At 44.2% G+C, this 17,394-nt stretch overlaps 1 protein-coding gene across 10 annotated transcripts in view; it reads right to left on the bottom strand.

Moving 5' to 3' along the window:
- Nucleotides 1-17,394, bottom strand: part of RAD54L2 (RAD54 like 2) — a 127,827-nt gene that overhangs the window by 58,193 nt on the left and 52,240 nt on the right. For 7 of the 10 annotated variants that reach the window (XM_028844184.2, XM_028844186.2, XM_077992960.1 and 4 more), the window contains one exon: nt 13,310-13,502. In XM_028844184.2, coding sequence (XP_028700017.1) covers nt 13,310-13,448 — 139 coding nt within the window. In that variant the 5' untranslated portion in view covers nt 13,449-13,502. Of the gene's footprint in view, nt 1-13,283; nt 13,503-17,394 lie in introns of all 10 variants that reach the window. The other 3 variants (XM_077992963.1, XM_077992965.1, XM_077992964.1) reach the window with 1 other exon arrangement.

Here is a 17,394-nt window from a genome sequence, read left to right as displayed (position 1 = left end):
TCAGGAGGTTGAGGCAGAGGTTGCAGTAAGCCGAGATCGCACCACTGCACTCCAGCCTGGGCGACAGAGCAAGACTCTTTCTCAAAAAAACAAAAAAAACAAACAAAAAAAAAACCCAAATGGATAAACAAATTGGGATATATATCCATAAAGTGGAATACTACTGAGTAATGAAAGGGAATGAGCTATTCAAATATACGAGAATGAATCTCTGGCCAGGCGTGGTGGCAAATGCCTGTAATCCTAGCACTTTGGGAGGCAGAGGTGGGCGGATCACGAGGTCATAAGTTTGAGACCAGTCTGACCAACATGGTGAAACCCCGTCTCTACTAAAAATACAAAAATTAGCAGGGCATGGTGGCACGCACCTGTAATCCCAGCTACTCAGGAGGCTGAGGCAGGAAAATTGCTTGAACCCCTGAGGCAGAGGTTGCAGTGAGCCAAGATCATGCTACTGCACTCCAGCCTAGGGGATATAGCAAGACTCCGTCTCAAAAAAAAAAAAAAAAAAAAAAAGGTAGACACAGTGGCTCACGCCTGTAATCCTAGCACTTTGGGGGCTGAGGCGGGTGGATCACGAGGTCAGGAGTTCAAGACCAGCATGGCCAAAATGGTGAAACCTCATCTCTACTAAAAATACAAAAACATTAGCTGGGCATGGTGATTAGTTAGTTAGGAAATACATTTATTTTAAAAATCATGTGTTCATAACAATACTCTTAATTTCAGTTCTCCTATTCCATATCTGTATCTCTTCTGTCCCCCAGTGAGAACCTTGTTTCCAACAGCATCAATACATTTGCTTATTTGCCCAGTCCTACTCAAAATAGGTGGGTTTTGTTTTTGTTTTTTTGAGATGGGGTCTTGCTCTGTCACTGAGGCTGGAGTGCAGTGGTGCGATCTCGGCTCACGGCAACCTCTGCCTCCTGGGTTCAAGCGATTCTCCTGTCTCAGCCTCCCGAACTGCTGGAATTACAGGTGCATGCCACCACACCCGGCCAATTTTTGTATTTTTAGTAGAGACGGGGTTTCACGATATTGGTCAGGCTTGTCTCTTGACTCCTGACCTCATGTGATCTATGCGCCTTGGCCTCCCAAAGTACTGAGATTACAGTCGTGAGCTGCCACGCCCAGCCTCAAAATAGTTTCAAATAGTTTCATTACAAACAATAAATCTAAGTAAAGATCAAGGTTTTACTTTATTTTTTTGAGACAGAGTCTCACTCTGTCACCAAGGCTGGAGTGCAGTGGCATGATCACAGCTCACTGCAGTCTTGACCTCCTAGACTCAATGAGTCTTCCTGTCTCAGCCTCCTGAGTAGCTTGGACTACAGCTGCACACCACCATGCCTGGCTAATTTTTAAATTTTTTGTAGTGATGGAGTCTCATTATTTTGTTCAGGCTGGTCTTGAACTCCTGGGCTCAAGGGATCCTCCTGCCTTGGACTCCCAAAGGGCTGGGATTATTGGTGTAAACCATTGTGGCCAGCAATAAGATTTTTATTTTTTTACAGTTTTTTTCCCCATATAATATATTCCACTGAGTGGTACAGACAGAGTACTATATTAAAAGTTACTTGGGGCCAGGCATGGTGGCTCATGCCTGTAATCTCAGCACTTTGGGAGGCCGAGGCAGGCAGATCACAAGGTCAGGAGTTCAAGACCAGCCTGGCCGGCATGGTGAAACCCCATCTCTACTAAAAATATACTAAAAATACAAAAATGAGCCAGGCATGGTAGCAGGTGCCCGTAGTCAGTCCCAGCTACTGGGGAGGTTGAGGCAGGATAATCGCTGGAACCTGGGAGGCGGAGGTTGCAGTGAGCCAAGATCACACCACTGCACTACAGCCTGGGTGACAGTGAGGCTCCGTCTGGAGAAAAAAAAAAAAAAAGTTAACTTGGGGTGAGGCACAGTGGCTCATGCCTGTAATCCCATCACTTTGGGAGGCTGAGGCGGGTGGATCACTCGAGGCCAGGAGTTTGAGACGAGCCTGGTCAACATTGTGAAATCCTATCTCTACTATTTGATTGGTGCAAAAGTAATCGCGGTTTTTTTTTTTTTTTTTTTTGTAAAAAATACAAACACTAGCCAGGTGTGGTGGGGTACACCTACAATTTCAGCAATCTCAGCTACTCGGGAGGCTGAGGCAGGAGAATTGCTTGAACCTGGGAGATGGAGGTTGTAGTGAGCCAAGATTGCGTCACTGCATTCCAGCCTGGGTGACAGAGCATGAGACTCTGTCTCAAAAAAAAAAAAAGATACTTGGATTTTTTTAAATTTTTTTTCACATTTTTCCCATCTTTATTCAGGTTTGATTGTATACTATTTATATAAAACTAATAAAAATCAAGATAATGATCATGTGTCACCCTGAAAGTTTTTATGCCCCTTTAAAGTCCTTCTCTCCTCTCTCTGCCCCTAATCCTATCCCTAGAGAAGCATTAAGCTGCTTTCTGTCATTAAGGATTGGTTTGTATTTTCTAGACTTTTAATACAAATGAAATCACATGATGTATTCTCTCTCTCTTGCTCTCTCACTCTCTTTTGGAAAAACTCTAAAACCATGGTTTTCCTCTGCTCTCACACACTACAACAACAATCACCACCACAGAAGAATTCTAGTGACCAAATGTGTGGGGATTTCTCCCCACCACCAAGCGACCAATTAATTCTGCAGTAGATATCAGCTAGGTGCCCTCCAAATCAATTATAACACTATCTACCTGGAGATAATGTCAGATCCCACTATGTCAGATAGTATCAAATCCATTTAAGTGCTCAGTCCCAAGACTGCGCCCTGACACACACCAGCTGATAGGCTTCCTATTGGGGTTCCCATGAACCCCTCCTTGGGTTCAATTAATTTGCCGGAACCACTCACAGAACTCAGAGAAACACGTTTACTGGTATTATAAAGGATATTACAAAGGACACAGATGAGGAGATGGTAGGGTAAGGTATGGGGGAAGGAGTGCAGAGCTTCCATGCCTTCCCTTTGTGTGACACCCTCCAGAAACCTCTACATGTTCAGCTATCCATAAGCTCTCCAAACTCGGTCCTCTAGGGTTTTTTGTTTGTTGGAGAGTCTCACTCTGTCACCCAGGCTATAGTGTAGTGGTGCAATCTTGGCTCACTGCAGTCTCTGCCTCCTGGGTTCAAGCAATTCTCCTGCCTCAGTCTCCCGAATAGTTGGGATTACAGGCATGCACCACCACGCCCAGCTAATATTTGTATTTTTTAGTAGAGATGGGGTTTCAACATGTTGACCAGGCTGGTCTCGAACTCCTGGCCTCAGGTGATTCTCCTTCCTCGGCCTCCCAAAGTGATGGGATTACAGGCCTGAGTCACCACGCCCATCCCCTCTAGGGTTTTTATGGAAGCTTCACGTCAGTATTACTTCCCCAGTGTATAAGTGGGACCCTCTCTGGAATGAGGGTCTTATGAGCCATAATTAGAAAGGGGGGCTTGGAATTTTAGAGTCCTGCCTTGGGGCAGGTAAAAGGATGGCAAGAGTAGGTCAGAGAGATTCTGTTTCCTGAGATATCCCCCTGAGGCCTAACACATGCACCATTATAACAAAAGACTGCAACAAAGACTATGGGAGTTAGAAGCCAAGAACTGTGGAAGAAAACTAATATATATGGCACTATATATATATGTGTATATATGTGTGTGTATGTATATAGCCATATATATATCGGTTTATATATATATATATTTTTAGATATATATAACAGTGTGTATATATACACACACACATATATACGTATATATACACACACACACATATATATGTATACATATACACACACACATATATATAGCCCCTAATCCTACCCCTAGAGAAGCACTAAGCTGCTTTCTGTCATTAAGGATTGGTTTGTATTTTCTAGGCATATCCATATATATGCCTAGAAATATATATATATACACACACACACACACACATATGGCTATCCATATATATATATAAAAAATGGCTATTTTAGGCTTAATACCACATTCTTCCTTATTCTCTCTCTCACTCTCTTGCTCTTTTTCTTTCTCTCTCAGGAGTTCTGGCTTTCACTCAGCATAATTATTTTGATATTCATTCTTTTTTTTTTTTTTTTTTTGAGACAAAGTTTCGCTCTGTAGCCCAGGCTGGAGTGCAGTGGCATGATCTCGGCTCACTGCAACCTCTGCCTCCCAGGTTTAAGCAATTCTCCTGCCTCAGCCTCCAGAGTGCTGGAATTACAGGCGAGCACCACTGTGCTCTGTCACCCAGGCTGAAGTGCAATGGCACAATCTTGGCTTGCTGCAACCACTGCCTCACGAGTTCAAGTGATTCTCGTTCTTCAACCTCCCAAGTAGCTGGGACTACAGACATGGGCCACCACACCCAGCTAAGTTTTGTATTTTTAGTAGAGATTGGGTTTCGCCATGTTGGCCAGGCTGGACTCTAACTCCTGACCTGAGGTGAACCACCCTCCTTGGCCTCCCAAGGTGCTGGAATTACAGGTATGAGCCACCGCGCTCGGCCAAAATATCTTACTTCATCTTAAAAAATATATGTGAATTTTTATTTCTATGTCATAATTTTCATTATAAAAAAAACATTTAAATTCTTTACCAGTTAAAGTACCAAACCTCCTAACCTTGACACCACTTCACCAATCTTCCGGTAAAACTGACGTTCCAACAAGTTTGTCAAGTTCATCCTAAAGCTCCATAAACTCCCAGTTATCCCCAACCACAAATGAAGGAACTAACTTTGGAAATAAAACTTTGGATGGAACTAGTTTCCAAAATGAAGGAACTAACTTTGCCCTATGGCAAGCAGTCATTCTTAGAATAACCAGTAAGTTACTTATGTCTGTAGTTTCTGGTCTGGGCTTTGATTTGTTTTACAATAAAATTCTTGACAAAAGCCCTACTCTTTTTTTTTTTGAGATGAAGTCTCGCTCTTGTACCCCAGGCTGGAGTGCAATGGCGCGATCTCAGCTCACTGTAACCTCCACCTCCCGGGTTCAAGCAATTCTCCTGCCTCAGTCACCTGAGTAGCTGGGATTACAGGTGTACCTGCCTCAGTACACCTGAGTAGCTGCCATCACGCCCGGCTAATTTTTGTATTTTTAGTAGAGACGGGGTTTCACCATATTGGCCAGGCTGGTCAAACTCCTGACCTCAAGTGATCCGCCCACCTCAGCCTCCCAAAGTGCTAGGATTACAGGCATGAGCCACTGCGCCTGGCCGAGAAAAGCCCTACTCTTGTCTTAGCTGAACATGGCTATCCACAATGTAGGCCAAACAGTTTTGATGAGCAGAGTGTTCTCAGAAGACAAGGATGGTGGTGGCTCAGGATACCTTCTTGGAGAACCAAAGACCAAAGAAACCAGCACAGGTAATAAAGTAAAAGCAATGGAGGAAAAGAACTGGGACATCTGGCTTTTCCTTGCAAATATTCACATAAGAAAAAGGGTAGCCTAAAAGAAATGCAAGTGGTACTGGGAAGGGGAATCTCATTATTAACTAAGATTTGACATATATCTGGAAAGTAGTTGAAATTCTGGAGTGAAACTAGGAACTGGATCCATAAGTCTGCATGAATAAGAAACATAAAATTCTTGTTAAACAAAGAAAACATGTTAAATTCTAACAGTCTCCTTTACCCTCCAACCTTTAGTGCATATTCAAGCCCAGGTTTCTTCTTGTTATTTTTCTCCCATGTTTTTCTGCTGCAGGAGGGCAAGAAATTACTTTGGAGAAATAATATTAGGATTTTTGCCATTTGTACAGACTGACAGACCCTTGGACAACTCTCTTAGTCTGGGCTCCCTATCATGGACAGTTGACAGAGCTATCAACCATTAAGGAAGAGTCTACTGCAGGCTTAAAGAGTGATGTAAGGCCAGGAGCAGTGGCTCACGCCTGTAATTCCAGCACTTTGGGAGGCCGAGGTGGGTGGATCACTTGAGGTCAGGAGTTTGAGACCAGCTCAGCCAACATGGTGAAACACGTCTCTACTAAAAACACAAAAATTAGCCAGGTGTGGTGGTGTGTGCCTGTAATTCCAGCTACTCAGGAGGCTGAGGCAGGAGAATCGCTTGAACCTGGGAGGTGGAGGCTGGGAATCTGAGCCGAGATCCTGCAACTGTACCCCAGCCTGGACAACAGAGTGAGACTCTGTCTCAAAAAAAAAAACAAAACAAACAAAAAAAAAAAACAAAAAACAGTGAAGTGACATCAAGGAAATAAATAAACGTGCCAATGAACCAGCAATACACTGGAAAATCCCTTTACAAAGCCACGAAAACATAGGACTCTACCTGCGACATGTATCCAATCATTCCACACTTTCACATCCACTGGAACATACATTAAGCAGCAACTGGAAATAAACTTTTTAAAATAAAGGCTGGATTATTCCAGGAGTTCTTTTCATCTAAATATTCCAAAGTACCTCATGTGGGGCAATAGACTGGACCTGAAGCTAAGCTAGAAGAAAATATGGAGCCCCAAAACCATTACCAGGCCAAGTGCGGTGGCTCACGCTTGTTATCCCAGCACTTTGGGAGGCTGAGGCAGGCAGATTGCTTGAGTCCAGGAGTTTGAGACCAGCCTGGGCAACATGGCAAAACCCTGTCTCTGCAAAAAAAAAAAAAAATTAGCCAGGCTGGGCGCAGTGGCTCATGCCTGTAATGCTAGCACCTTTGGGAGGCCAAGGCAGGAGGACTGCTTGAGGCCAGGAGTTCAAGAGCAGCCTGGCAACATAGAGAGACCCTGTCTCTATTTTTTAAAAAAATTTTAAAAGCCTGTAATCCCAGCACTTTGGGAGACTGGGGTGGGTGGATCATTTGAGGTCATAAGTTTGAGATCAGCCTGGCCAACATGGTGAAACCCCAGCTCTACTAAAAAAAACACACACACAAAAATTAGCCAGGCATGGTGGCACATGCCTGTAATCCCAACTACTTGGGAGGCTGAGGCAGCAGAATCGCTTGAACCTGGGAGGCGGAGGTTGCAGTGAGCTGAGATAGCTCCACTGCACTCCAGCCCAGGCAACACAGTGAGACTCCATCTCAAAATAAAATAATATATATTTTTTTAATTTTAAAAATTAGCTGGGCATGGTGACGCACGCCTGTAGTCTCAGCTACCTGGGAGGCTAAGGTGGGAGGACCACCTGACCCTGGGGGGGCTGCAGTGAGTCGTGATCATGCCACTGTACTCCAGCCTGAGTGATCCTGGGTGAGACCCTATCTCAAAAAAAAAAAAAAAAAAAAAAAAAAAGAATGAATGAATGAAAGAAAAACCATCACATAAGGAAAGCCAATCCCAGAGGTATCAAATTTTGAACCTCTACCTTTAATAACAACAGACCCTAAAGGTGTTAACACCCTACCTTCCCTACTATTCTGAAAGAATAGAGAAAGCTAAGGACAGATATCAGGAGAAAAGAAAAAGAGGGGGGTGAAAAACCAAATCTAAAATGTCTCACAACATGTCATGGGTCCTTTAACATGTTATAAACAAAAAGAACTATCTTCTCCTCACTTGAAGGTTGGTTTGAAGATAAAAGTCATGGTGCTATTCTCCAACAGCCAAACCTCTGTGTTCTATAATAACCAGTTCTTGCACTACTATCCCACTACTCAACATACAAAGGTCAGTATCAAGGAGGAAACAATGCCCCGACTTATTGTAGTAAAGCCAAAAATAGCTTTCACTCCCCCATCCACTCTCTATCCTGTTCATCCCACCTTTGTAAAAGATCTCATCATCTTCCTAGGCTTTTACCCATCCCTCTTCAATCTGCCCCACAAATCCAATAAGTCATCAAGTCCTATAAAATCCAATGCAACAAGTCTGACCATTTACTTCTCCTGTGTGATTGACTGACACAAACAGTTCTAATCCTCATTACCCTTTCCCATAGAGTTCTACTACAGACCTAATTGATCCTGCCTATCTACAATACAGTCCATGTCTTTGATGCAGTGCTAGAGTAACATTCCTGAAGTCAAAGGTCTGATGGATGCTCCTCAGTAAAAGTGCCCATCGGCCAGGCACAGTGGCTCACGTCTATAATCCCAGCACTTTGGGAGGCTGAGGCAGGTGGATTAATTGAGGTCAGGTATTTGAGACCAGCCTGACCAATGTGGTGAAACCCTGTCTCTACTGAAAATACAAAAAATTAGCAGGGTGTGGTGGCGGTGCCTGTAGTCCCAGCTACTCAGGAGACTGAGGCAGGAAAATCGCTTGAACCTGGGAGGTGAACGTTGCAGTGAGCCAAGATTGTGCCACTACACTCCAGCCTGGATGACAGAGTGAGACTCCATTCAAAAAAAAAGAAAAGCACCCATCAATTCCATGTTGCCTATAAAGCAAATTCTAAACTACTCCATGATCTATCTGACCATAGGTCATCTCTTCAGTCTGACTCCAGTGATCCCCGTCTTGTGTCCAGTGCATTAACAAGTAAGACAGCTCATCATTCCTTAGCATTTGCCATACTTTGCCTTCTACTTTGCCTTATACCTGCAGTTACTTCTAACTGTCCTTCCACCTCTGCTCTACAATAATCAACAATCACCTTCTTCCCTCAAAGCAGAAACTAGGAAAGAAAGCAAAATTATCACAGGAAAGGGTATTGTAAGAATCTATGGTCTCAGAAGCAGCATTGGTTTGAAAAAAGAGCACTGCCTTCAAGATCAAAAGTCTAGCTTTGCCACTTTCTTGTTAAGTTATACTGAGTAAGCCACTCACCTTTCTGAGTCTCAGTTTCCCCATATGTAAAATGTATCTACCCTACCTAACACACAAGATTATCCAGACAATTAAGTATGGGCCGGGCGTGGTGGTTCATGCCTGTAATCCCAGCACTCTGGGAGGCAGAGGCAGGCGGATCACCTGAGGTCAGGAGTTTGAGACCAGCCTGGCCAACATGGTGAAACTATGTCTCTACTAAATACAAAAACTTAGCCAGGCATAGTGGTGCATGCCTGTAATTCTAGCTACTACTCGGGAGGCTGAGGTGGGAGAACTGCTTGAACTCAGGAGGCAGAGGTTGCAGCAAGCTGAGATCACGCCACTGCACTCCAGCCTGGGCGACAGAGCAAGACTCCATCTCAAAAGAAAAAAAAAAGGAAAAGAAAAAAGAAAGACAATTAAGTATGATAAAGTGTGTCAAAATGCTTATGGGGGAACGGAGCTAAAGCTTATAGGGAAAATTATACCTTTAAATGCTTATATAGAAAAAAATCTAAAAATTAATGAGCTATGCACATTCTTAAGAAGTTTGAAAGAAAGCTTTAAATACTTATATAGAAAAACATCTGAAAATTAATGAGCTACACACATTCATAAGAAGTCTGAAAGAAAGGCAAAATAAACCCAAAAGAAATAGAAAAGAAAATAATAAAGTAGAAATTAAAAAGAAAACAAACACAATATACCAAAGCCAAAAGACAGTTTTTTGAAAAGAATAAGATTGTTCACATGCTTGTGTAAACTATGACAAACAATATAAAAGTAAGCTATGGTTATCCATTAGAAATGAAACTTCAGGCTGGGCGCGGTGGCTCAAGCCTGTAATCCCAGCACTTTGGGAGGCCGAGGCGGGCGGATAACAAGGTCAGGAGATCGAGACCATCCTGGCTAACACGATAAAACCCCGTTCTCTACTAAAAATACAAAAAATTAGCCGGGCGTGGTGGCGGGCGCCTGTAGTCCCAGCTACTCAGAGGCTGAGGCAGGAGAATGGCATGAACCGAGGAGGCGGAGCTTGCAGTGAGCCAAGATTGCACCACTGCACTCCAGCCTGGGCGACAAAGCGAGACTCCGTCTCAAAAAAACAAAAAAAAAAAAAAAAAAAAAAGAAATGAAACTTCAAATAAAAAGGGCTGAAGTAAATTTCCTTTGTGAAATGGGTTTCTCAGATCTCAGTACTATTGACATTTGGGACAGATAATTTTTGAGGTGAGCTGGGGGCTCTCCTATGCATTATAGGATGTTTAATAGCATCCTCAGCCTCTATCCACAAGAAGACAGTAACATCCCTACCCTATCCCCAAGAATCCTGACAACCAATGTCTTCATACATTGTAAACTGTTCCCTAAGAAGCAAAATCATACCAGGATGAGAACCACTGCTCTAAGAAAACAAAAAGGCCGGCCGGGCGCGGTGGCTCAAGCCTGTAATCCCAGCACTTTGGGAGGCCGAGACGGGTGGATCACGAGGTCAGGAGATCGAGACCATCCTGGATAACACGGTGAAACCCCGTCTCTACTAAGAAATACAAAAAACTAGCCGGGCGAGGTGGCGGGCGCCTGTAGTCCCAGCTACTCGGGAGGCTGAGGTCGGAGAATGGCGTGAACCGTGAACCCGGGAGGCGGAGCTTGCAGTGAGCTGAGATCCGGCCACTGCACTCCAGCCTGGGCTACAGAGCGAGACTCCGTCTCAAAAAAAAAAAAAAAAAAAAAAAAAGAAAACAAAAAGGCCACATCACACTACGCCAACTAAAACTAGATTATTCATAGCTATTCTTTTTTTTTTTTTTTTTGAAACAGAGTCTCGCTCTGTTGACCAGGCTGGAGTGCAGTGGCGTGATCTCGGCTCACCGCAAGCTCCGCCTCCCGGGTTCACGCCATTCTCCTGCCTCAGCCTCCCAAGTAGCTGGGACTACAGGCGCCCGCCACCACGCCTGGCTTTTTTTTTTTTTTTTTTTTTTTTTTTTTTTCTGTATTTTTAGTAGAGACAGGGTTTTACCGTGTTAGCCAGGATGGTCTCAATCTCCTGACCTCGTGATCCGCCCACCTTGGCCTCCCAAAGTGCTGGGATTACAGGTGTAAGCCACTGCACCCAGCCTATTCACAGATACTCTTAATGGTAGAATAGCTAGCTGCTCTACCCATGACTACGGGATGGCAGCAAGGACAAGACTAAAGACATAGGCAGGTCTTGGATTTTTCAGGAAAATTGCATAGAGTGCTCAACATGAGAGGAAAAGAAAAGCTTTAGGCCGGGCTTGGTGGCTAACACCTATAATTCCAGCACTTTGGGAGGCCGAGGGGGGTGAATCACCTGAGGTCAAGAGTTCAAGACCAGCCTGGCCAAAATGGAGAAACCCGGTCTCTACTAAAAATACAAAAATTAGCTGGGCGTGGTGGCAGGCACCTGTAATCTCAGCTACTCAGGAGGCTGAGGCAGCAGAATTGCTAGAACCTGGGAGGCAGAGTCTGCAGTGAGCCAAGATCACGCCATTGCACTCCAGCCAGGGCCGACCAAAAAAAAAAAAAAAGCTTTAAGAGGTAAAATAGGATAAAAGACACTACAAGTAACAGAAGTATCACTTTTACTTTTGTGGCTCTAACACTGTAGTGAAATATAAAAGATGGTCCATGAGTCAAATTCCAAGAAGTCAGTTAACCTAGCAGAGCACAGCAGGACATAGTGCCTAATGGGACGTTTGTTTATCACTCTGAACTTCAATAAAAATGAGTCATTTCAAAATTTGAAAAAAGTATTTAAGGCTGGGCACAGTGGCTCGCCCCTGTAATCTCAGCACTTTGGGAGGCCAAGGCAGGCAGATCACCTGAGGTCAGGAGATCGAGAACAGCCTGACCAACATGAAGAAATCCCATCTCTACTAAAAATCCAAAATTAGCCAGGAATGGTGGCAGGCACATGTAATCCCAGCTACTCAGGAGGCTGAGGCAGGAGAATCGCTTGAACCCGGGAGGTGAAGGCTGCAGTGAGCCGAGTTGGCACCATTCCACTCAGCCTGGGCAACGAGAGAAACTCTGTCTCAAAAAAAAAAAAAAAAATTGAATTACACAGCTACACTATTCTGAGACAAATCACAATTAAATTGTTGTCATTTCTAAATAATAGTAAAGTCCGCAGAAGCATATCATAATTTTTGAATAATTAACAATTTTACAAGGAAAAGAGAATTCCAAGAAGCCAACAGGGAAGACAGTGTGTATAAATCCATTACATTCACCAGAAGCATCTAAAATCCAATCTAAACCTGATGGGAGTTCTAAGGGTGTCTGTAAATACAGTTATGAGAACCCAAATGATGAAAAGCAAAAAGTGATGTTGACACCTAGGGACTCTAACATCATCTCAGGAATAATAAGAACCAAGCAAACATTACTGTCTTCCATTGTTTCTATTCATTCTACTTTCTAGAAATAAGACTCCAACTGAATAAGCTAGCAATGGACAGCAAATGCTATTGGGGGGATAAAAGTGAAACGTCATTTCCCTGCAGAAATGGAGAGAGGCTTCTAGACAGTATAAAGGAGGGCAAATGGATCCCAAGCCACATAACAGCTGTTAGGATGAATGAGAACTGAAGATAGTAAACATCAGCAAAGACGGAGGATCAGTGCTCATCCTCCTGGAATCTGGAGAATGGCAGGAGTGCATTTTCCTATGTTCCTTCAGATTCAAGTAAATAGATGATCTAATGCAAGGTTCAGTTCCACTAGGGGGTCTGCTATGAACAGACAAAAACCCTATTCCTCAGTCAGTAGGAAGCTTACAAACAACTAAATCCCATGCCATAAAAGGCTGGAATTAATTGAGAAGTCTTGTGGCTGGCCAAATGACCTAACATTAGACTGAACATTAAAAGTCCAATGCCATTTCAAGAAGCTGAGGGCAAAGAAAGGAGTGAGCTGAGCAAACCAAATAGAAGGCATCAAAAGGGGGCCTACCAGCTATGGAGATGCAGTGCCCTCCCAGTAGGAGCAATTTATAGTCACTGGAATGGCTAAGAGGTAGAGCAGCACTGCAGGAGATGCAGTGACCTTTCTGAAGTTGTGAAACTGTCTGAGAATCTCTGCCTGGGGAATTCTCTCATGTACACACAAGCAGAATTGTATGTATAATTTCAGAAAACTTACAGACCACTCACAGTTACCCTCACATCTACCTGAAGAGCCCATGGCCTCCAGACTGCAAAGTCTTACCATAGGGACTCTGCCATTGACTCCTCCATAACCTGGGCAAGTATGTAACACTCGAATCTCTGGACCTGAGTCCATAAATCTGTCAGAGACAAGCTAAAGGCTAAAGGTTCTTTCAGCAGTAAAACAAAGCTTATGTGGAGGAACAACAATCCACTTCCTAGGAAAGAGCAGCTGAGTTCATTGCATCTCAGTTCCTAGTCTGTGTCTTCTCACTATGGATGACCTAAGAAATCCCACTGGAAACACCAAAGTCTCCCAGCAAAAATTCCATTGGAGGAAAATATAAGGCAATTTCTGCCACTCAGTAGAGCCCACTTACCATCCAGCAGGTCTTAGCCCACTTACCATCCAGCAGGTCTTCTTCATCATCCCTGTCACACTCCTCCACTGCCACCTCCTCCTCCTCCTCCTCCTCTTCCGCATCCTCCAGCTCCACGTCCGGGTCCAGGTCTGGATCGCTCCCTGAGGCAGATTCGTCTGACATGGCTCCCAGAGGTCCTCAGTGGGCATTACCGACTCATGGTCCACTGCAGGGGTGCTAGGAGGAGGATAAGAGACATCAGAATCACCAAGGGTTTTGCTTAGAAGCACAAGTCTTTCAAAGAAAAAACTGCCAGCTGGGCACAGTGGCTCACGCCTGTAATTCCAGCACTTTGGGAGGCCAAGGTGGGTGGATCACTTGAGGTCAGGAGCTCGAGACCAGCCTGGCCAACATGGTGAAACCCCATCTCTACTAAAAATACAAAAGTTAGTAAAGCATGGTGGCACACACCTGTAATCCCAGCTATTCAGGTGGCTGAGGCATGAGAATTGCTTGAACCAGGGAGGTAGAGGTTGCAGTGAGCCAAATGGCGCCACTGCACTCCAGCCTGAGCGACGAGGTGAGACTCTGTCTCCAAAATAAAAACAAATAAAAAAATGCTGAACATGAATTCCCTGGAACTTCTCTAAGAAAGGAAAGCTGGCCGGGCGCGGTGGCTCAAGCCTGTAATCCCAGCACTTTGGGAGGCCGAGACGGGCGGATCACAAGGTCAGGAGGTCGAGACCATCCTGGCTAACACGGTGAAACCCCGTCTCTACTAAAAATACAAGAAAATTAGCCAGGCGAGGTGGCGGGCGCCTGTAGTCCCAGCTACTCGGGAGGCTGAGGCAGGAGAATGGCGTGAACCCAGGGGGGCGGAGCTTGCAGTGAGCCAAGATCGCGCTACTGCACTCCAGCCTGGGGCACAGAGCAAGACTCCGTCTCAAAAAAAAAAAGAAAGGAAAGCTAACCGTACCCAAATCACAACATTCTCTATGAGTGTACTGGCTCTGAGTCATGTTTTGGTGACTCTGCATAGCTCAAACATCTCTTGGCTATTTTGACAAGAAAACACCTTAAAGTAACAATAACAACAAAACTATAAACCTTAAAATTCCCATTTGTTCATTCCTTCCTGCATCAACTGTTTCCTAAGCACCAACTCTCTATATTTCTTTATACATATACATATATGTGTGTGTGTATATATATATGTATGTGTGGGTGTGTATATATATATGTACATATATATACACACAGAGTCCCCAACCTGCAATGGTTTACCTTACAATTGTGCGAAAATGACACACATTCAGTAGAAACTGTACTTCAAATTTTAAATTTTTCCCAGGCTAGTAACATATGAAACTATACTCTCTGGCAATGCTGAGTAGCGGCAACGAGCCGAAGCTTCCAATCCACCATGCTATCATAAAGTATGCAGTTTTCTGTGCTGCCAGATGATTTTGACTGTAAACAATGTAAGTGCTCTTTATTTTATTTATTTATTTTTAGACAAGGTCCAGCTCTGTTGGCCAGGCTGGAGTGTGGGTGGAGTACATTGGCGCAATCATAGATCACTGCAGTCTCAAATTCCTGGGTTCAAGCAATATTCCTGCTTAAGACCTCCTGAGTAGCTAGGATGACAGGCACATACAACCATGCCTGGCTAAGACAGTGTTAAGTGTTCTGAGCATCTTTAAGGTAGTCTAGGCCAAACTATGATGTTCAGTAAGGTAGGTGTATTAAACAGACTTTCAACTTACAATATTTTTAACTTACGATGCATTTACCAGGATGTAACCCCACTGTACGTGGAGGAACAGCTGTATATAATCGCAGGTGCTATTCTAGAGTTTGGGGACACAGAAGGAGGCAGAACAAAGCATGCAGGGAGTACTCAAGGCTGGTGTGTGGCAGGAGGAGCTGCTAGTTTATATAGGGGAGGTCAGTGAAGTTCTCACTGAGCAGAAACCAAAAGAAAGGAAGAAAGCCATACAGACATCTGGAGGGAGTGTGTTCCAGGTAGAGTGAGCACCAACGGCAGAGGAGGAGTGGCTGGGAGTACTCAGGAGCTAGAATTATGTTTTACCCAAGTTATTCATTCATTCACATTCAGTCCGTCATTTGTTAACCTGCTATATTATGTCCACCATGTGTCAGGTACTGTGCATGTCTGTTTGTCTCTCATCACTTTACCATTAGCTATAAAGGTCACTCCTTCTTGAGGGTTAAAAAAAAAAAAAAACCATGGTAAAGAGATGGCTAGTTGGGTAGCTCTGTGATAAAGTAAATATAGCAAAATGTTAACTAGTAAGTTCACTGGCCAATTCTTTCCACTTTTTCTGTATATTTCAATTTTTCTTTTCTTTTCTTTTTTTTTCTTTTTTTTTTTTTGAGATGCAGTTTCACTCTGTTGCCCAGACTGGCATGCAGTGGCACGATCTCGACTCACTGCAACCTCCACCTCCTAGGTTCAAGTGATTTTCCTGCCTCAGCCTCCCGAGTAGCTGGGACTACAGGTGTGTACCACCACACCCAGCTAATTTTTGTATTTTTAGTAGAGACGGGGTTTTAACATGTTGGCCAGGCTGGTCTCAAACTCCTGACCTTAGGTGATCCTCCCTCCTTGGCCTCCCAGAGTGCTGGGATTACAGGCATCAGCCACTGCACCCAGGCTCAAATTTTCATACTAAAATCAGAGAAGAGGTAAATCATCTTTTTTTTTTTTTTTTTTTTGAGACGGAGTCTCACTCTGTCACCCAGGATGGAGTGCAGAGGTGCAATCTTGGCTCACCGCAAGCTCCGCCTCCCAGGTTCACGCCATTCTCCTGCCTCAGCCTCCCTCCCCCGTAGCTGGAACTACAGGCGCCCACCACCACACCCGGCTAATTTTTTGTATTTTTAGTAGAGATGGGGCTTCACCCTGTTAGCCGGGATGGTCTCCATCTCCTGACCTCGTGATCCGCCCGCCTTGGCTTCCCAAAGTGCTGGGACTACAGGCATAAGCCACCGAGCCCGGCCATAAATCATCTTTTTTTTTTTTTTTTTTTTTTTGAGACAGAGTCTCTCGCTCTGTCGCCCAGGCTGGAGTGCAGTGGCCGGATCTCAGCTCACTGCAAGCTCTGCCTCCCGGGTTTACGCCATTCTCCTGCCTCAGCCTCCCAAGTAGCTGGGACTACAGGCGCCCGCCACCTCGCCCGGCTAGTTTTTTGTATTTTTTAGTAGAGACGGGGTTTCACCGTGTTAGCCAGGATGGTCTCGATCTCCTGACCTCGTGATCCGCCCGTCTCGGCCTCCCAAAGTGCTGGGACTACAGGCATAAGCCACCGAGCCCGGCCATAAATCATCTTTTATAAGACAAACTGCTGTAGATAAATACATCAACAATCAGATCATCCTCAAATTCCTATCTCCCAAAATAAAAACTGAAGTACAAGTCTCTAGTCATTTAACATAAAAAGTACTGCAGAACTGCAATCTCTTACTAAGCTTCAGATAATTTGAAACATAACATCTATCTTCTCGTGAACAGAGAAGAAGAAAAGAAAAGCAAACTAGATTATTTAGAGTTTTGGAAAACTAGAACTTTAGGATTGTTCAGAGTTAGAAATAACAGGAATTAAGAGTACGTGTGTCCAGATGGTTCATGTACTTAGCCTCTTAAGACAAAGTAAAAAACAGCTGTGAAAGGATCTAGTAATAAAATTTAAATTTTTGCATTAATAACTCACTTTCAAAAACATCTGCAAAGGGCATTAAGGGACAGGGGAGAAATGTGATCAACAAATACAAATTCATATAACTAATGCTGAGCTACCATTCACTTAGTGACCTGGCAGATTTTAAATCTCTGTAGAAATGACTATCCGGACGGGCGTGGTGGCTCACACCTGTAATCCTAGCACTTTGGGAGGCCGAGGCGGGCAGATCACGAGGTCAGGAGTTTGAGACCATCCTCACCAACATGGTGAAACCCCGTCTCTACTAAAAATACAAAAATTAGCTGAGCATGGTGGCACATGCCTGTAATCCCAGCTACTCGGGAGGCTGAGGGGAATTGCTTGAACCCCAGAGGCACAGGTTGCAGTGAGCCGAGATCATGCCACTGCACTCCAGCCTTGGCAAC

Source organism: Macaca mulatta, chromosome 2 (genome assembly GCF_049350105.2).
Source record: "Macaca mulatta isolate MMU2019108-1 chromosome 2, T2T-MMU8v2.0, whole genome shotgun sequence".
Classification (NCBI taxonomy): domain Eukaryota; kingdom Metazoa; phylum Chordata; class Mammalia; order Primates; family Cercopithecidae; genus Macaca; species Macaca mulatta.
Note: the sequence above shows the minus strand (reverse complement) of the source record. Positions and strands in the feature narration are given on the sequence as shown.